The 21,687-nt window shown below is 31.5% G+C and overlaps 2 protein-coding genes and 1 pseudogene across 3 annotated transcripts; 2 read left to right on the top strand and 1 right to left on the bottom strand.

The window, feature by feature from the left end:
* Positions 1-955: 955 nt before the first annotated feature.
* On the bottom strand, positions 956-4,416 carry LOC125870643 (glycine-rich RNA-binding protein 4, mitochondrial-like). Its single transcript, XM_049551124.1, has 5 exons — positions 4,150-4,416; positions 2,467-2,608; positions 2,299-2,367; positions 1,572-1,678; positions 956-1,253 (listed from the first exon to the last, which is right to left on the bottom strand). Exons 2-5 carry the CDS (start codon positions 2,600-2,602, stop codon positions 1,110-1,112), a joined length of 456 nt encoding a protein of 151 aa, XP_049407081.1. The 5' UTR covers positions 2,603-2,608; positions 4,150-4,416; the 3' UTR covers positions 956-1,109.
* Positions 4,417-6,416: 2,000 nt separating this feature from the next.
* On the top strand, positions 6,417-9,440 carry LOC125870632 (toMV resistance protein Tm-2(2)-like; annotated as a pseudogene). The gene is made up of 2 exons (XR_007446928.1): positions 6,417-9,066; positions 9,156-9,440. The product of XR_007446928.1 is annotated as a toMV resistance protein Tm-2(2)-like (transcript).
* Positions 9,441-16,037: 6,597 nt separating this feature from the next.
* Positions 16,038-20,270, top strand: LOC125870638 (protein ECERIFERUM 26-like). The gene is made up of 2 exons (XM_049551118.1): positions 16,038-16,563; positions 19,214-20,270. Exons 1-2 carry the CDS (start codon positions 16,132-16,134, stop codon positions 20,060-20,062), a joined length of 1,281 nt encoding a protein of 426 aa, XP_049407075.1. The 5' UTR covers positions 16,038-16,131; the 3' UTR covers positions 20,063-20,270.
* Positions 20,271-21,687: the final 1,417 nt, after the last annotated feature.

Below are 21,687 nucleotides of genomic sequence, written 5' to 3'. Positions count from 1 at the left end.
TTAGACATTGAAAATACTTTAATTTACTCTAGAATTTGTATGTAAGTAGTGGGACAACATTCTTACTATTATATTAAATATATTAATTAAGGGCTATGATTTCATGTCAATTGAAATTTAGACATTAGAAAAGCAATTAAAGTTCTTTGTTAACAAGAAAGTGAATAATTGGTGCTACGCATAAGTATGGAAAAACACCTTTTTAGGAAAATAAGTTCGTTAAGAATAAAAAAAGGGACTTATCTAATGAAAGTAGGAAAAATAAGTTACATAAATAACATTTTACATTGATTATGTTCTCCACATCATTCAACACACCTCATCTTCACCCTACCTCCATATAGGTATAGCCTCCATCATCACCACTCACCACCCTATCACCCCTTCCCCTATCTCGATTCTCGACTACATCCCACGATATATATCTAAATTATATGCAAATATTTATTATTATAATTTTTATTTACGTACTAACAATAAAAAAAAAAAATAATTGACTTATTTTCTTAAAATATTGTTCTTCATATCGAACACATCCTTAATTCAAAATTAATCAACATGTGCATCTTTTCTTTATACCTTGGGCTTAAGATTTGTTTCCTCGGCTTTAGAGAACAGATCAATTAGTCTTATAGCCCAAATTAATTTTTCCAATTGTATAATCACACATTCAAGGGCAAAGTGCATGGATAACCAATTTTGATGTTGTCATTTAACTTGTGTTGCTTACATAATTTCAGATATACGGTGTCTGAAGTTAATCTTTAACGAAGTCCAACTGCACATAGCTGACAGGTACTTATGACTGAAGTTCAGTCATTTTTTGTTTGAACTTTAGCACATAAAAACTCGATGAATAGTAAATACGCTCTACTAATTCGAATCAACTTGACCACCTAGACCAAAGTTAGGGCAAGGGCTGCCATGAAGTTATGAATAACTAGAAGACAGAAGCAGTCAAGTGATCATATGATAAAACCTTAATATAGAAGCATACATTAAAAGCTAAGGAAAATCCGTTCAACACAACATTGCGTTTAAATCCTATCTCCTACCTACGAAATTTGCCATGCCTGTATAGACAAGTGAGCAAAGATTACAAGTTTTACTTAGTATGCATCATTTTGTCTAGATCCACCATAGCCACCGCCAAATCCGCCACCGCCATATCCGCCACCACCAGAACGAAAACCACCGCTGCGTGGAGCTCTCTCTTGGGCTAGAGAGACGCGGATATTCCTTCCGTTCAGATCCTGCAGGGAGCATAATGTGATATCAGCCATGATTCATGACTAATCAGCCTCTCTACCTCTGAGAGGTAAGAGTAGGATTTGCATACGTTCTACCCTCCCCATACCCCACTTTGTAAGACTACACTAAGTATGTTGTTGGTTTCAACTAATATCCACAACCGAACATGGTACAAAATTTAAAATCCAAAAAATTTTACACGGTATAAATGCCCCTAATCCTTGTAACCAAACAGCCCCTTAAGCTATACAAAGGCATAAATCAAAGGTGGCCATACCACTTGCATATTCAATGTTTCATGTATTACTAACAAAATTTACCTGTCCATCCATTGCTGACATAGCCTCTTGGGCAGATTCGCCGTCTGTGAAGTTCACGAATCCAAATCCCTTTGATTTCCCAGAATCTCTATCCATGATGACTTTAGCTGTGCCACAATCAAAGTACATGAGTATTTAACACACGAGCAAAGTTCAAACAGGAGAAAGTACGAGCTAGCAAGCGAGATGAAAGGGAGGAGCATGTCAAAAAAACCAGAAATATTGGTTCAACTCCAATGTTAAACTAATCCTAGCACCGCAACCTAAACGAGGGAGATGACGATAGTAACTGATAATGCCTTAACCGATAGAACAAAATAAGAAAACTACCAGAAAAATGCCACTATCCCGGCCCAATCACTAGAGTATGCAACCAAATATGCAATTAATGACAAAAACGTGTGGAGCACTCGTTATATGAACACTTAAGGTCATGACACAAATCACGAGCTGCAGAAAACCCATCAAGTTTCATAGCCTAGTTAGCAAGAGGAACACAAGACAACAGGTAAATTTATGCATCCACAATGCCATATATAGGTTAAAATTATATACATCGTAAGCTATTATCAGATACATATCGTACTATGTATGCTCCTTCATAAAAGATAGTATTTTTCATCTAACTTGATTTTCATTGTGTTGTTCATTCAATTATTCATCATTGGAGGATAAAAAACAAGATGAAAACTAAAGCAAGCCAGACTCGAGATAGTTTGGAGATTACCCTCAACGACATCACCAAAGCTGGTGAAGGCTTCCTTCAGTGACTGATCATCAGTTCCAAATGAAAGACCTATTAAATTGAGGAATAAATAAGCAAACTTTACATGTCGCTAAGTATTCACTAAGAAGCAATACTTGCGATATTTTTTTCAGACTGCTAGTCACATACCTCCAACAAAAAGCTTTGTTGACATGCAACGGATGGCGTTAAGCATTGAAGGCGCTGATGATTGTGCATTCAATGCATTGCCACTTGTTGAAATGCTCTGCCTCAAAAGACCACCAATTTTGTTGTAGAAAGCCATAGATATCTATAAAAAGAATAAAAGAAGGTTATACAAATTTAGCTTTTAAGTATGAAAACCTTTAATCTGACAGGCAACATCAATAAGAAGATTGACAAAGCAGAAGACTTATACAAAGGGTAGACGAGTGGCACGACTAAACGAAGCAAAACTCGCTCATTTAAATGCATACTCAAATAAAAACACATAGTGGCACACATTCGCAAACAAGATTTCTGAAACCACATATGCAATGAAATCTATAAGCTCTCTAGGTCCCCCTCTTTCCCTTTAGGATTTATCCCCCCTGGGATTTGTTACTAGATATTAGAACTCATCTTAGGTTCACAGCCATCTTCACAAAGACTTTGAGTTTATGAGTTCTAGATTTTAAAAAAGTAATTTACTAGGTTCTGTATAGATAATTTATACATATTGAGTGAATTTTTCAACAGAAATACAGAGTCGGTTTTGCCAAACACGTACGCTGCATTGTGGATTTGTCCCTGCCAACTAGCTAATCATTCACCAGTGGTCAATTAAATTTCTGAAGCAAATAATAAGTGAGAGCAACTTTCAAGTATCTTTATTTCAAAACAGAACAATCATCAAACTCGTTTAACTCAATTACACAAATTAGAGAAATACACTTCATACATACAAGAAAAAGAAACACCACTAATAACAAACTAATAAGAAGGACAAGGCATTATCTCACTTTGAACAGAACAAAGAACAATTTTTTTTCACCAAACAAAAAAAAACCAATGAGTAAAAGTTCTACAAAGAAAACATTATCAGACTTGAATAGGGCAAAGAGTGATTTTTTTTAACCAAACATGAAAAACAATGAGTAAAAGTTCTACAATATTAAACCAAACATAAAACCAAGATAAACCAAAGACTTACCAAAGCTCCATATTAACCAAAAAATAAAGAAACATAACATAACAATTAGGTAAAGAACCATGATATAACCAAATAAGCATAAATCCATCTAAAAAAACACATTTTTTTCACCAAACATAAAAAAACAATGAGTAAAAGCTCTACAATATAAACCAAACATAAAACCAATATACCCCAAAGACTTAACAAAGCTCCATATTAACTAAAAATAAAAAACCATAGCAAAACAATAAAGTAAAGAACCATAATATAATCAAATAAGCATAAACCCATCTCAAAAAACTCATTTTTTTCATCAAACATCAAAAAACAATGAGTAAAAGTTATACCACGTGAATCAAACATAAAACCAAGAGACCCCAAAGACTTAATACTAACAAAAAATCAAGAACCATAACAAAACAATAAGGCAAAGAACCATAGCATAACCAAATAAGCATAAAACCATCTCAAAATACTCATTTTTTATCACCAAACATCAAAAAACAATGAGTAAGAGTTCTACAACATGAACCAAACATAAAACCAATATACCCCAAACACTTGCAAAGCTCCATATAAACTAAAAATCAAGAATCATAACAAAAAAACAAGGCAAATAACCATAATATAGCAAAATAAGCATAAACCCATCTCAAAAAAATAATTAAAAAACAAACCTGATGATGACAAATTTTCAGGGTTTAAGAGGCAAGAAAATGAGAAGCGGCTAGGTCTTACTGTGGACTGTGGGGTTTAAGAAAGGGTATATATAAGTACACTGCCTTTCGACTTTTTCAGAGTGAAAAAAATACTCATATATCTGCGGCGTTTTAATATCTCAAAATAGTAAGGCACTCAAGGATAATTTTACTGCTTAGAGGTGTTGTACCTTGATTTTCGAAGAGGGTATTTTTGGAATTAATATACAACATGCCTTCTACGAACTCATAACACTTGTTAATGAGCAATTGTTGGAGTTAATAACTTAGATGGTCACTCAACTATCAATTTTTCCACAGAAAGTCACTCAACTTTCATTTTCAACTCAAAAGTCACTCAACTATGATTTTTTTGCACAAAAAGTCACTCAACCTATTTAATTATTTTTCATTAAAATTTGCTGACATGAAATTTTAATTATTAACCAAAAATTTAAGAACCAAATATATATCCATTTAATGACCCGTCCCATTTAACCCGACCGGCTATAAATATAATATTAAATTATATTTTTAATACGCCAGTTTTATTGACATACGGCTTAACCACCAAGTCATCCATCACCATGTACTTCACTACCTCCATTACAAAAAAACCTTGTTGGTGTCTTGGATTCCTTTACTCCAGGTGGATCTAAATACGCCAGTTTTATTGACATACGGCTTAACCACCAAGTCATCCATCACCATGGACAACAACTACTTCAATTTATCAACCTCTCAAATTTTTTTTTTTTGAAGTTTTCATAACCTCTCTGTTCTCACTTAGCATCAAATAATTGTCTACCCAACTTCACAATCCAGATTTCCTTCTAGCCTATGTTGTTTAGCTTTCCATCTCGCATACTCGTACATTCCATGTACTGATGCCAGTTGGCCTGCATCTTATGATGATGCAGAAGCAGGTACCTAGGATCAGCATCCAGCACGCCGTTGATCCAGCTGAGCACTCCAGAGTCAGTGGTGAGCCTCTTTGCATTCCGGAGGACTCGGTTATTTTGTTCTCTTAGTTTTGTTTTATTAGGATGTTGCGGGGTCTGTCCCAACATCCATCTCAGTGTTATAGAGACTTCATAGACAGTCAGTCAGTTAGTATTGAGTCTCTCATCTATTTATATATATATATATATAAATATTCTATTTTGAAACTCGAGTTGCCTTTTTGGCCAGATTTTATCAATTGGGTTGTTTTATGACCTTTCATTGCATTGAGTTATTCTTTTGAGTTAAGTTTCCGCTGAGTTAAGAAAGCCAGGCCAAAGGTTCGCTTGGGGGGCCAGCAATGGCCTTCGAGTGCCGGCCACGTCCAGGGTGTAGGCTCGAGGCGTGACATTAAAAACACTTCTCTACTTGAACACCCCCGATCTGACACATGACATAGCAAGTGGTCTCAAACTCTAATAGAAGCATAACGCTCTTAATAAAAAGCCGAGATAAGTGTTGAAAATACTTCTAAACTTGGCGAGAATTTAAGGGTGTATTTCACTCATGTTGCAAGATCGGGGTATATGTAAGTTCAGTTACTCAAGTAAAAAGATGTTTTTAAGATTGTCAATAGTTTAAACATGAAGCTAATAATTGACACCAAATTTAGAGGGGTACATTTTCAATACTTCTCTCAATTATTTATTACTCCCTTTGTCCCAATTTATGTGAATTACTTTCCTTTTTAGTCAGTCTAAAAAAGAATGATACATTTCTATATTAAATAACAATTTAACTAAAAAATGTCTATTTTATCCTTAATGAAACAATTTACAGTCACACAAATTTCTATCATTCATTTTGAACCACAAATTTTAAAAGTTTTTTTCTTCTTAAACTCCGTGCCGAATTCAACTACCTCACATAAAATGAGGTGGAGGGAGTATCATTTTGAAATATCACTGTATTCAAATAGTTGATGGAATAAGTCTAAAGTGTTCAACTATTTGCTTTATTGTTGGAGTCCACAATAGGGACAACACATGCCGTGGATAAGATGGGTAGAATAGTGAAATGAAATTATTCCGTCCGTCCCTTGCAATACTTTACCCAATTTAATGTGTTTTTCCTTTTTGATTAGTGTGCAGCTGCCCCACCTTTACTTGACATTATTAGGAGACTTGGCCATGGACTCCAGCTATCACTAAAAAGCAAAAGCAAATAGTATATAGTATAAGCTGATCTTTGACATTATTAGGAGACTTGGCCATGGACTCCAGCTATCACTAAAAAGCAAAAGCAAATATATAGTATAAGCTGATCTTCTTTTCCTAATTAATCATTCTGATCAGTTTTTTGTAGCTACTGAAAAAGAAATGGCTGAAATTCTTCTTACAGCAGTCATCAATAAATCTGTAGAAATAGCTGCAAATCTACTCTTTCAACAAGGGAGCCGCTTGAATTTTTTGAATGAGGACATCGATTGGCTCCAGAGAGTACTGAGACACATTCGATCATATGTAGACGATGCAAAGGCCAAGGAAGTTGGAGGCGATTCAAGGGTCAAAAACTTATTAAAAGATATTCAAGAATTGGCAGGTGATGTGGAGGATCTCTTAGATGAGTTTCTTCCAAAAATCCAACAATCCAATAAGTTCAAAGGCGCAATTTGTTGCCTTAAGACGGTTTCTTTTGCCAATGAGTTTGCTATGGAGATTGAGAAGTTAAGAAGAAGGGTTGCTGACATTGATAGTTTAAGGACAACTTTCAACATCACAGATACAAGTAACAACAATAATGATTGCATTCCAATGGAACAGAGAAGAAAATTCCTTCATGCTGATGAAACAGAGGTCATCGGTTTGGATGATGACTTCAACAAGCTCCAAGACAAATTGCTTGTTCAAGATTTGTGTAATGGAGTTGTTTCAATAGTTGGCATGCCCGGTCTAGGAAAAACAACTCTTGCCAAGAAACTTTATAGGCATGTCCGTCATCAATTTGAGTGTTCTGCACTGGTCTACGTTTCACAACAGCCAAGAGCAGGAGAAATCTTACTTGACATAGCCAAGCAAGTTGGACTGCCGGACAAGAAAAGGAAAGAACACTTGGAGAACAATCTAAGATCACTTTTGGAAACAAAAAGGTATGTTATTCTCTTAGATGACATTTGGGATACCAAAATCTGGGATGATCTGAACTGTGTCCTTCGTCCTGAATGTGATTTAAAAATTGGCAGTAGGATAATTATCACTTCTCGATATGATCATGTAGGCAGATACATAGGAGAGGATTTCTCGCTCCACGAGTTGCAACCCTTAGATTCAGAGAAAAGTTTTGAACTCTTTACCAAGAAAATCTTTATTTTTGATAATAATAATAATTGGGCCAATGCTTCACCTGTCTTGGTAGATATTGGTAAAAGTATAGTTCGGAGATGTGGAGGTATTCCATTAGCCATTGTGGTGACGGCAGGCATGTTAAGGGCAAGAGAAAGAACGGAACATGCATGGAATAGAGTGCTAAGGTATTGGCTCTGAGTTACAATGATTTGCCCATTGCATTAAGGCCATGTTTCTTGTACTTTGGTCTTTACCCGGAGGATCATGAAATTCGTGCTTTTGATTTGACAAATATGTGGATTGCTGAGAAGCTGATAGTTGTAAATAGTGGCAATGGGCGTGAGGCTGAAAGTTTGGTGGATGATGTCCTAAATGATTTGGTTTCAAGAAACTTGATTCAAGTTGCCAAAAGGACATATGATGGAAGAATTTCAAGTTGTCGCATACATGACTTGTTACATAGTTTGTGTGTGGACTTGGCTAAGGAAAGCAACTTCTTTCACACAGAGCACAATGCATTTGGTGATCCCGGCAATGTTGCTAGGCTGCGAAGGATTACATTCTACTCTGATAATAATGCCATGAATAAGTTCTTCCGTTCAAATCCTAAGCTTGAGAAGCTTCGTGCACTTTTCTGTTTCATAAAAGTAGACTCTCGCATATTTTCTCATTTGGCTCATCATGACTTCAAATTATTACAAGTGTTGGTGGTTGTAGTCCAGCCTGATAAATTTTATGATCCTATCATTATCCAAAACAAAATTGGGAACATGAGTTGCTTACGCTATCTGAGATTCGAGGGGCATATTGATGGGAAACTGCCAAATTGTATGGTGAAGCTCAAACATCTAGAGACCCTAGATATTGGTAAAAGCTTCATTGATCTTCCTACTGGTGTTTGGAAGTCTACACAATTGAGACATCTTCGTTGTAGCACTTTGAATGAAGCATCTAACTGTTGCTTTTCTATAAGCCCATTTTTTCCAAACGTGCCTCCTAATAATGTACAAACTTTGTGGATGGATGGTAAATTTTTTGAACCGAGATTGTTGCACCGATTGATCAATTTAAGAAAACTGGGTTTAGTGGAAGTATCCGATTCTACCATTAAGAAATTATCAACATTGAGCCCTGTGCCAACGACACTGGAGGTTCTAAAGCTCAGCTCATTTTCCTATAAATCGAGTGAGCAAATAAACTTGTCGTCGTATCCAAATATTGTTAAGTTGCATTTGAGCTTAATAACGCCCTTGAACTTTATAGCATTCCCTCCAAATCTTGTCAAGATTACTACTTTTCTCATCTATAAGGTAGACGGTCATGTAGTGGCAGTGCTTAAGAAACTACCCAAATTAAGGATACTTAAAATGGTTCTCTGCAACTATAATGAAGAAAAGATGGATCTCTCTAGTGATGGTGATGGTGATAGCTTTCCGCAACTTGAAGTTTTGCATATTGTGGCACCAGATGGGTTGTCTGAAATAAAGTGCACGGATGATGTGAGTATGCCTAAATTGAAAAAGCTATTACTTATAAGAGTCCATTCACCAATTAGTCTCTCGGAAAGACTTGCAAAGCTGAGAGTATGAAAATCTCAATGTGTCAACAGGTTAGTTATTTACTTTTAATATCTCAAAATAAGCTCATTTTTTATTAATTAATTCATGAACTAAATATTTTATGTCTAATAAATTGCAGATGCTTTTCAGAATGATTATGTCTTTGCTGGAGAGCATCTTCTGATGCCTGTTTGTATTTGTAATAAATAAATTAAATGTTTGATTGCTTCTTCAAGTTGATGTATTTGTGGCTTCTAATTTGTAAAATAAATATATTTATTCATCTATTTATGGTCTTGTGTATATTTACCTTTGGAATTAGCAGTAGCTTAATTAGTTTCTTTTCTTCTTCAAGAATCAATGCTCACAATTCTAGTTTTGCAAAGTAATATATTTATTGTCTTTATGTATATCTACCTTGGCACATGCTCACTCTTTATGAGATCGACCCCCCAATTTTTGTTGGATTTATTATTGCTATGAGTCTACGACTGTATTTACATTTCATTTTAAAGTGTAGAATTGGTCATGATCAGAGTATAACTCCAGCATTCAATAATTTAAAATATAAAATACAAATGTAGTTTAATCAATTTTTTATTTATATATTTTGGTTTTATTTATGTCAAATACAAGGTATACATCCATAAAGAATAAAATTTCTACTTATTTCATCTCCAAACTATAAAAGATTTCAACATAAAAGTTTTAAGATTCATCTTACAAGGTATCATGAGGAGCTGACCTTCCTAATTATGACTTTTTGTTTGCTAAAAAATTTCACAAAATTAAAAATCTCTCACAATCAAAGTTAGAATTCTAGCTACGTGTACGATAAAATCTTATAATTTAGCTAATATCATATGTTTATGTTAAAAATTCATTGAATATATATAATTAAATAATTTATTTAAAATCATAAATTATCTTTTTTATAAAAAAAAAAGAGCAACTTACAAAAATGACTATATTTATAGGGTTATTGAACTTCAATATCTATAAATATGTTATTCACTAAAAATGACTACACTTTATGTCAACTTCTAGCTGCATGTTTGTATTATTTTATTATTATTATTATTATTTATAGAGTGATCTTACAATGCACTAAATAAGGTGTGATATGTTGCCATAACTGCCAACCTTTTATTATGTTCCTAAATCACTCAAATTTCCATTATTAAATTACCAACTAATAATTACATATTGTATGCATATCCCGATTCATTCACATAATACAATAAGTTGTATTTATATTCCTAAATGCAATATATTCACTAAATACTAATTATAAAGGTATTCATAAAATTTTGAATATAAAAGAGTATTCATGTCTTTTTCTCGCTGTATTTTTGCATATGTTTTTTATTTATACACTAATACAGTTATAATTAGAATAACTAAATAAGGAAAATGTATTACTTGTACAATTAGCATATGAATACTTTGAATTCAAATTGGTGTTTCCATTTATAAAAATTAAAGTATTAATATATCAAGGATACAAGTATTTATAAAAAACTTAATGTATTATTAACATCAAACAAGGTAAAGTAGTACAATTTTAGCATATGAATACAACAATTTGAAAAATGGATACACTATTGTTAAACCAAAAATGAATACACCAATATAATATACATATGAATACATTGTTGTTAAATAAGAAAATGGAAAAACAATAGAATGTGTAGGTATCAAAGGGTGTAAGTATTCAGCTGTATAAAAAACATTGAAAAAGCCAACAAAACGTCAATCTCTTTTTGGTCAAGTTTTTCCTATAATACTTGAGACTTGGTGTTAAATTAGGTATTTATTTATAAAAATATAGTATTGATGTATCCAACTATACTTGTATTGCCTAATCAAATTGGATAGATTACTTATATATCCAGATATATTCACAAATCACCAGTTCAACTTCTGTTAATATTACAATACAATTATATATGTATATAAGTATTATACTATATACAAATTTGACAAACAACAAAATTCCCTCTCTACACTCTCTGCTAACAACGAACCTAACGACTCCACTGAACTGCGGGTATCCCCCACGCTCCATCTCATAGACCGCTGGGGGGTCTCTCATGGTGTGTCGGGACAAGGAAATGGCTCCAGGAGTAGAGGCGACACTCTTCGCAAGGAGATATGCAATTTCGCCATGGAAAGAAAAGTATAAAAGCAATATAATTTTCAAGAAAAAGCAATTTCAATCAAAACCCTATAAAAATAGATGTATATAAATAAAGTTTTCATAAAATTGAGGGAAAAAATCAGTTAGAAAGTGCCTAATGAATTCAAATAACAAAAATCGCTCCTAGAATCATTCAAAAAGATCTTGAATTGGAAGGAATTTGGGGAAAAATACACAAAAAATTGTGATATAGGGATATTGATGAAAGAGAAGGTATTGATGAGGACATAATTAATTAAAAGTGTAATAATAACTTTCCTATTTAATATTTATTTATATTATATACAAAAAAACTGATTATTGGCATATAATTAACTTTATTATTTATTGTATAGTTATATCCATATAACTTGGTTTGGATGTACTTGAGCCGAGGGTCCACCGGAAACAGCCTCTCTACCTCCACGAGGTAGTGGTAAGGTCTGCGTACACTTTATCCTCCCCAGACCCCACTTTGTGGGATTTCACTGGGTATGTTGTTGTTGTTGTTGTTGTTGTTGTTGTTATATCCATATAACCTAAAAAGAATAAACTATAGCTATTTATTTTAAATGTATATTGATGTTTGCCATAATTTGTAGTTTTTCTAAAAAATTAAGCTCATGAACTCAAAATTTTAAATTCGGATCTGCTCACAACACTACATATACAACAATAACAATTGAGTTTAAGCAAACAGTGTGTTTCCTATATCGACAGAGCATACATGATACACATGACTTTTATGGACTTTCACGCAAAGACGTATCAAGAATTTGAATTTATAGATTCAATTTTAAAGTTTTTTGATGTTGAACAAATTTAAAATTATGAATTCAAATTTATCATATTTTATAATTTTTATATAAATTTATGTATGACGTTAAAAATATTAAATTCAGAAAAACTCGAGCCCCAACTCTACATCCAGCACGTGCTTCCACGACATTCATAAACCTGTCTTATCCTTCTCATAATAGCTCTTTGTTTCAACTCTCAACTATAAGTCTGTATTTATTTCTATTTTTATTATAATGACAAAGAAGTATACCTATGTTATTTATTGGTCTCATTTATTTTATGTGGATGGTATTAATTAATATTTTTTTAATTGTGGGGTGGGAATTAATTCAGTTGTAGATATATGGAAGTTCACCCACATACTTTTTTTTTCATATGATATTTGATACTGTTTTAAAACTCGATTAATTTTATAAAAGAAATTTCTATAGAGTGATTTTTATGTTTTTTTTAATTAAAGTTTTCATTTGGTGTTCAGTATTCGTTGGAGCCTTATTATTTTGGAGTCACGCTGCCTAGAACCCCATTTGGGGGAAGTGCTCTCTACCAAAAAAAATTTCATACTCAAGAATCGAATCCAAGACATTTGATTAAGGAAAAACATAGCCCCATCCGCTACACTACATTCTCTGACAATAGATAGTATGAATTCATTAGGCGATCATAACAACTAGTTGGAAATTGATACATAGTAATAATCAAAAGAAATTGTTGTTGTAGTATTAGAGCAAACCTCCAATTTATTTTATTAATTTTAATTTTATTTTACGTATTTAACTTGTGAAAACAAGATATAACTAATTATATTTCAAAAAAAAATCATACATCCATCTAAACATCCTTATCTCAACTATTTTCATCTTCGAAACGTAGTCATTTTTTATTGGTCAGCATTTTACTTCATACAATAGTGTTGGTCGAATCACCACTCGATAGAACTTAGATTTAAGCCTTGGGGACATACTTTTATCGCATAGTACTCCAGAGGTGAGCTTCTATTTCACCCATCCCGTTCTAATTTGATGTGCGTCATCATCATCATTTGCCACGTCTCTTTGAGTAATGGACCCAAGGTACTTGAAGGTTTCTCTCTTGGATATGACTAGTGTATCGAACTTTATTTTCACTTCTGCATCATACAACACATTACTAAACTTATACTCTTGGTATTCTTACTTAATCCTTCTTAACTTGAAACTTTTAGACTCTTGAGCTTCTTTCCAAAACTTTTAATCTATCATTAACTCCATTGCACGTCTTGACAATCAATATTATGTCATCTGCATCTGGAAATAACATACACTATATATGGCACCTCACTTTGAATACGTCGTGTTAATTAGTCCATCATTAAGACAAAAAAGAACATGCTAAGAGCTGATTCCTAATGCAATTCCATCCTAATCGAGAAGTGTTCTAACTCACTCCCACTATTCTAATCCAGATTTTAGTTCCATAGATAATGTGGTAAAACAAATTAAATTACAATTAATAGGCTTTTTTTTCTTTTTAAGAAACGTCTCTCAATTTATAGAAGAAATAGCAGTGTATAACATACTGACATTTTGTTATCTCAACCAAAGTTCTCCTTACATTTTACTCCTTCCTTTCCGAAATATTCTGATGACTCGCTTCTCGATAGTCAAAGTATATGAACTTTAATTAATTTATTAACATGTATTATTTTTACGATCATATTCCGATATTAATTATATGAGGGGGGGGGGGGTTACCATATATTACTTTTTGTACAGTTTTTAAAATATTTAATTAAACTAATCAAATTTAACTTTAAATATGAGTCAAATTATATTATTATATACCTCTAGAAAAGGCAACAATTTGGGGGTGGTTGAAGTAAATATTGTAATGGGATGACCTACAAAAAGTGCATATTACAGTTGTCTAGTTATATAGTACACTATATATAGTATTATATTATGTGCATCTGGTAAAATATTTAATATTGCACCTCTAAAATTGGTACGTATATTTATTTGCACCCTATTTTTCATCTTTTGCAATGAAGGAGATGGCTTAAATATGGGTAATGGATAACATGCAACTAGGGTTTGCATATATCTAATAAGGTTGTAGTAGAATGGTAAATATCCATCTATTTTTAATCAGAGCCTTTGGATTTGAGTTCTCTTTTGTACAATATTGTCTTCGTTAAAAAGCATTTCACCTCTCAATCTGGGACTCCTGACGCAAATTTGGATTTAGTCAAACTTCAATAAGGATACTAGCCACTAGGCGGAAAATAAAAAAAATGCATTTACTTGTCATGTTTCGCAAAAGTTAATTTGATTAATTTTCAGAGTCAGGTTGAATTAAATTAATTCTATATTTTAAATTTAGATGTTTAAAAATCATACGATCAATCTTTCTCATATTAATATAATGAAAATTATATTTTAAAAATCAAAGTCTATACAATTTGACTCTCAAAAAGTGAAATATAACAAATAAAAAAGAACGGAGTGTGTAATTTATTGCAAAATTAATCACTCAACTACCTCAATGTGGACAATAAAACGCCATAAATAACTTGCAATGAATTTCTCCAACTACCTAATTTAAAGTCTTGCCACCTATGTATACTTTTTTTCTCCATTAATTATAAGACTTATTAGCTCTTTAATTACTTAGATAACGACTATTCTTTTATTCCATTTTATATATGGAAAAATTGAATTCCTATATAAGATAAGTTTAAAATATTTTTAGCTAGAGAACTACTCTTGCAGTTCAAACTATTGTTAGCGGTTTTAGAATCTAAAATTGTTTTATAACAGAGATCTCGAGTTCAAATTTTAAGTGTAAATTTACGTTTAATTAATAGGAAGAGTTCTACTTCAAAATGGAATTGTCCCGCATAAATCCAAATTATTCAAATTCTAAAATGAGTATGGTATATCACATGAAAAAATAATATATATCTTGAAATATAGGATAATAGGAGTGGATAATTTCATGTAAACCTTCTTAAATTTTCCTAGTAGGGACTAGAAAATGAGCAAAAGTGGCATCTCAATCATGCAAAAAGTTAATTAAAAAATAAAATAAATTAAGAGCCTTGTGCACTAAATTCTGACTAGAACAGAATTATAAGATTTTATAGTACGTAATCTTATTTTATATTTCTATAAAAAAAATATTTTCATAACTCGAATTTGTATTGATCTCCCAATAACACATCATCATGATGAAAGATTTTGAAAGTTTTGAATTCTGTCCAAATTCTGAGGACAAAACTTCTATATCACACAGCAGGAAAAAAAAAACATTAAAGAAACAAAAATAAAATAAGAACAAAAGTGAGTATGTATATAGCTATGCCCTCGTTATAATGATATTTCATTATATTAACCTGATTTTTTTCATAATCAATTTTTCATGTTATATTTACTTATAATCAATGTAGCAGTAGACTTTTTGTAAAATTACCCCTCCATGACAATCATACTCAATATTGTATAGTAATATTTTGTAAAAAATATATTATATATAAAATAAAACATTCAAATATTTATGATAATTATCATTAAACTAGGCGAATTTTATTAAATTTTTAGGTAATTATACAAATTATAAGTAAAACTCTCAAACTTATGTAAAAATTTGGGCGAATTAAGTTATTATGACCCATGGTTTTAGCCTATATGATCCAACTTATATCAACCTAATAATATATGATTGGGCCATCATTTATTAACTCAGTCTATTTAGTTTTAATCAACTCAAATATAATTCAACTCGGTCGTTTCACACCGTAGCTATCAATATATACACCTATTTAGTATACCATGAGCTACATAAATCATTGCTAGTTTATTATCTCACCTCAAAAGCCTATATAAACATTTCATTGAGCCATCATTTATTAACTCAGTCTATTTAGTTTTAATCAGCTCAAATATAATTTAACTCGCTCATTTCTCACCGCTGTAAGCTAACAATATATACATAATACACCTATTTAGTATACCATATACCATGAGCTATATATAAATCATTGCTAGTTTATTATCTCACCTTAAAATCCTATATAAACCATCCTCTACATAATCAAGAACATCCCAAATTGTCTACAAGCTCCTCTACTCCCACTTAGAAAAAAAAAATTCCAAAAATGGTGTCTTCAAAATTAGAAGATGGTCTAATTTACAACATAAAATTATCCTCAGTTGGACCAGCTAGAGTAACAGGACAAGATGTTGTTTATGAGCCAAGTAACACGGATTTGGCCATGAAATTACATTATTTAAGAGGGATTTATTACTTTGATAGCCAAATATTTCAAGATGTCACAATTTATAAAATAAAAGAACCAATATTTATTTGGTTCAATTATTTTTATATGACTAATGGTAGGTTTAGAAGGGCAGAATCAGGGAGACCTTATATTAAATGTAATGATTGTGGTGCTAGGTTTATTGAAGCACAATGTGATAAAACTTTGGAAGAATGGCTAGAAATGAAAGATACTTCACTTGAGAAATTACTTGTTTCTAATCAAGTTCTTGGTCCTGAATTGGCTTTCTCACCTCCAGTCCTCATACAGGTATATATATGTTTTTTTTCAAATCATTATTTATCTGAAGTTACTGACTCGATTAATTCAAATTCATCTCGAGTATTATGTTTCACTTTTTACTCTTGCTTGGAGGAAGGGAAAGGGGGTATGATGTGTTGGATATGTTTACTAAGAAAATAATAAAACGCTTCTTATCAAGAGGTTTTTCATTCTGTTCTAAAGTGAGGAAAGAGAGATGGTTTTAGGGGTGAGGGCCTGTATGATTAGAATTTTAGAGAGTTTTCTTTAAGAAAAATTCTAGGGCTCCGATGAAATTCAAATTGAACAAAAAAAATTGACTTAGGACGGATTTTTGAAATGAAGTTTGAATTTCCTTTAATGTCTGAGCTATTCACGAAATATGAGAAGTAGATGATTAATCATCAGTCTTCACGTTAAGTTAATTGTTAATTGATTAATTTAAATTCATACTTCGAAACTATCAATAAATAGAATAAAGTGTTGTCTATCAATTTATTTGTCTTATTTTTTAATGCTTGAACTTAGGGGTGTCAAATGGACGGGTTAGGTTGAAATTGGAGATATTAAAATGGGTTGAGATAGAAATCGGGTTGGGTCTTGACCCGCCCAAGTTTACTTTGGGCCCAAATGGGTTCGAATGGGCTAAAAAATGGGTTGGGTCTTGACCCGATTAATCTCAATAATTTTAACATAGTAATATTTAACTTTTTATAATCACAATTCGAATTTCCGCTCAATATTTTTTTTTAAAAAAAAGTAACAAATGGATAGATAAATCCTAAAAGATTTTTAATAGATAATAATTCAAACCTTTAATATAGAAACACATCTTAGTAAAGTGTTTTAAAACAGGTTGAAATTGGAGATTGAATAGGGCTCAATTGAAGATTCTCTTAAAATGAATTAGACTTGAATGTGTTAAGATTGAACCTAATTCAAATTATCTTGAGCCCAACCCTTAAAATTCTGGACGAATTGAATGGCTTACCTATGTTTGGGTTCATTTTTGATACCCCTACTTAAACTCAATACCTTTTGTGGAAGATGAAGAGTCTATCAATCCAGATTTGCATCAGAAACAATTCAATAAATAAGATAAAGTGTTTTTACTAAGTTTTTTTTTTTCATTTTTAATTCTTAAACCTTGTACTTTTTGCTAAAAATAAAATTCCAAATATTCCACAACACCCGTGATTCTATACCTTAACTCTTTAATAACTACAAATAAATACTCCCTCCGTCCCATTTTATATGTCATCCCTTTCTATAAATAGCTAGATCACAATACTTGTCATTTTATAAAATTTATGCATAAATTACCTTATTTTGCCTATTATATCCTTGATAGAATAGTTAATTAATCTTGTCATTTATTAATAAAGTTGACTTAAGAAAATATTAAATAAGGGTAGAAGGGTAAAGTTACATCATTTCTTAATACAAGTGCAAAGTAAAAATGTGACATATAAAATAGGACGGAGGGAGTATATAATAATTAATTGACCACCCAAGTAGTTGCAATATTTCTCTATCATATTAAAGATTGTATGGTCGTGGCAGACATTCCTTCAATATTTCAATTAGTTGAGGCAGTTAAGTAATAAATGTACCTATGAATTTCTTCTCACAATTTCAAATTAGAGCTATATAAGTATTGTGTTTCTCATTTAAAGACAAATATTAATTAGGATCATCTTGACTATTTTACTTTTATGTATGCCTTAAAATATAATTTCTCTCGTTAAATATTACCTTATTTATGTGTTAAAGATTTCATAGTTGAAATGTTTGTAATCTTCAGAACTATTACTACTAAGGAAAATTGAAAACAAATTTAATTTTATCTTAATCTTCTAAATAATAAACTAATTAGAAGAAACTCATTTCTAAAATCATGACATATAATTTGAGACACTAATAATATCAATAAAAAAAAAATAGAAAAGAGATGACTCTCCATGTATTTTATTTTATTTTTGACTAAGTTATTATAGTTGGTTGGCTATTAAATTTTCTTGTTTCGGTTGGAGAAAGTGACTGAGTTTGATAGGCAGAGGTGAAGGATTGAACATTAATTTTAAGTCACGGGATATATATTTCACAAATTTATTTATATTTAATATGTTTAAATAAACATATATTAGATTAAAAATATATATAAGATTCATTAAATTTGTTTAAAATTCAAGCCAACAATTGTAGGAGGAATGATGTCATAGGCATAATATCATTTATATGTAGATAAAAAATAAAACTTTCTAAGTAAAAAAAGTCCTTATTTATGGAAAAGCATATCATATAATGTCTCATATTCACTATATTGTAATCACTATATGTGCATCGTTCATTACTTTTTATGAAGTCACATGAAAGATAGTCCACGGTTCTCATCGAAATTTTTGAGGCTTCTTTGGCGATTGTGAAATCACCAGATGAATTGTTGAGCAATAGATAAGATTCAGATGTGGGTGTTGCTTCGCTCTGGTTCTTAATAATGAAATATTGTCTCTAATTATATAAATTTCTTGCATAACCTTTTCCTCCATCTTATATATCTTTTTAATTATTGTTTGTTTCTATACTTTTTCTCTCTTTTTTCAATTTTCTTGTTGGTAATTAATAGTTGGCTCATTTATATCTTGGGCCATTTATGTAGCATACCAAATTCAAATGTGGTGGAATTTCATTGGGCCTAAGTTGGGCCCATGTACTTGGAGATGTATTTTCAGCAACTGAATTTTGGAACTATTTGGGTAAAGTAGTTGGTGGATACCAACCGCCCCGGCCCCTTAACTTGGCCCATTCATTAACCAAAGCAAACTCAACCCAAACCCTACAAAAAATTGTGGAGGATCCACTTTCCATAAAACGGGTCGACCCGGTTGAAGATCATTGGATTGCTAATGCAAGTTGCAAGTTGGAGTCGTTTTCGATCCATGTTAGTGCATCCAAATTGGGCCACTTACAATCAAGAATAGGCATTCAAGGCCCATTTGAATTACTATGTGCTATTATTTGGCAGTCCATTTCAAGAATTAGAGATGGGCCTGGCCCAAAAGTTGTGACCATTTGCAAAAAAGGTGAAGAAAAGAAAGAGGGCCTTATAGGAAACACTCAAGTAATTGGTGTGGTTAAGGTTGATGACTCAATTAGAGAAGCTAATCCTAGTGAATTAGCAAGGTTGATTAAAAATGAGATCATCGACGAGCGATTAAAGATCGATGAGGCCATCGAGAAAGATCATGGAGTGTCGGATGTCATTGTTTACGGAGCAAATTTAACTTTCGTGAGCCTGGAAGGTGTTGATCTCTATGGATTCGATTGGAAGGGACAGAGGCCGAAGAATGTAAGTTACTTTATCGATGGAGTAGGCGATGCAGGGACCGTGTTGGTGCTTCCGGACGGGCCAAATGATTCCGAAGGAAGGATTGTGACCATGACTTTGCCTGAGGATGAGATAATGAAATTGAAAAATGAGCTAAACAACGAATGGTCTATTGCTTGAACAAGAACATGTCCAGTATAATCAGATAGGTGGAATCTCGAAATAGCCTATTGCTTGAAATAAAAAGTATTTGTTTCAATTCTTGTTTCATAGTTTAATTAATTTGGTGTAATTGTGGTGTTGGTTTGTTACATTACTAAAGTTGGGCTTTAGAACTTGTTTTTATTTGAGCTATTGAAATAATAACTTTGTCTTTTCTTTATTAGAATCTAAATATTGTCAGCAATAGGTTTTAAAAAAATGAGAGAATCAAATTTGTATATTATTTCTTTTTCACATCAAAGTGAAATAATATATAAATTTTCAATTTCAAGTAGGCAGAAAGAAAGATAAATTCCAAGTACTAATAACTATACTTGTATTTTATAAATGGAAGCAACAACTTTTAATTATACTCATACATCAACTTATATAGCAATAATATAAAACTCAAACTCATGAGTACTAATTAAAATAAATTCTAATACTTTTTGGATTAATTAACATTATTTTTCTATAATAAACTGTCATTAGTGACATTTTGCTTCACATGCAGCAAGAGAAGGATAGCATGCTTTTGTAGCTGTTGCACAACACCATTTGCCTGGTTGACCAGGAATTTGAAGGCATAAATCAATTTTATCTTCTACTTCAACGTTCATACCTTCATCACCTGTATTTTATGAAATTCAATTATAAAAATATAAAATGTTATAATAACATAAAAAGTGAAAATAACATTTAAAACAAGACATGTTACATGTTGTTCATTATATGTTTTTATTACTGATTTTAATAATAAAAAATATTAAATCTAATAGGAAAAAATGTGGACTTACAATGATGAAGAGCCAACAAGGAAAACAAAACCAAGCAAAACAACAAAACTGATTGAAGGGAGAACTTTGTAAAGGCCATTGAAAAATGTATTTTTTTTAAAGTGCTCAAAAGTCTAAAAATTGTGCTAAATACTTGTGAAATTCTCTCAAATATATAGCCCTATGAAAGTACTTGATTGTGATAATTAAGGAAAACTTATGATTAATTTAAAATTATTTCTTCTTGGTCTATATATTAATAATGATTTTGACCCAAAAGCCTGATATGGTATATACAAATATAGTATTTCTAGTAGTATCTATTTTCTCAATAATGATTTTACCTTATTTGTTGACTATAAAATTGGGGGAAAAAAAACAAATATATTCAACTCATTTAGTCCTCACTACTATAATTTATTTTATTTCTAAAATAACTCTTTTTGTTTTTCTTTACTACTTACTTATTACCATTAATATCATTTATTTCTTTTCCTAATATTTCTTTACCATTTTCTTTCACCAAAAAAATAAATAAATTGAAATGTATCCTACACATTCATTCCTCCTTATTGCCATTTGTTTTTATTCCTAAAATGTTTTTATAAAACAAAATTATTTTCTTGTCTTTTTTCTTTTTTGTACTTGGTGCATGAATACGTTTAGCCTAATTAGCTTGATAAAAAAATTATAGCCTGAAAATCATTTATATCTCTTACCTTTACGGTAAAACCTCATTGAATTAATATTCGATTAATTAATAAACTCTCTAAGATAATATTTTCCTCTGGTCCCAAATTGGGTCAATGAAAAAAATTACTCATTTCG

Source organism: Solanum stenotomum, chromosome 7, assembly GCF_019186545.1.
Source record: "Solanum stenotomum isolate F172 chromosome 7, ASM1918654v1, whole genome shotgun sequence".
NCBI lineage: Eukaryota > Viridiplantae > Streptophyta > Magnoliopsida > Solanales > Solanaceae > Solanum > Solanum stenotomum.
This window is presented reverse-complemented; position numbering and strand designations above follow the sequence as displayed.

Excerpts from the sequence above, each read along its gene's own strand:
- LOC125870638 (XM_049551118.1), top strand. The coding sequence starts at position 16,132 with ATGGTGTCTTCAAAATTAGAAGATGGTCTAATTTACAACATAAAATTA. Across the intron at positions 16,564-19,213 it reads CACCTCCAGTCCTCATACAG|CATACCAAATTCAAATGTGG; the intron begins GTATATATATGT and ends CCATTTATGTAG.
- LOC125870643 (XM_049551124.1), bottom strand. The coding sequence starts at position 2,602 with ATGGCTTTCTACAACAAAATTGGTGGTCTTTTGAGGCAGAGCATTTCA. Across the intron at positions 2,368-2,466 it reads AACAAAGCTTTTTGTTGGAG|GTCTTTCATTTGGAACTGAT; the intron begins GTATGTGACTAG and ends TCAATTTAATAG. Across the intron at positions 1,679-2,298 it reads CTTTGGTGATGTCGTTGAGG|CTAAAGTCATCATGGATAGA; the intron begins GTAATCTCCAAA and ends ATTGTGGCACAG.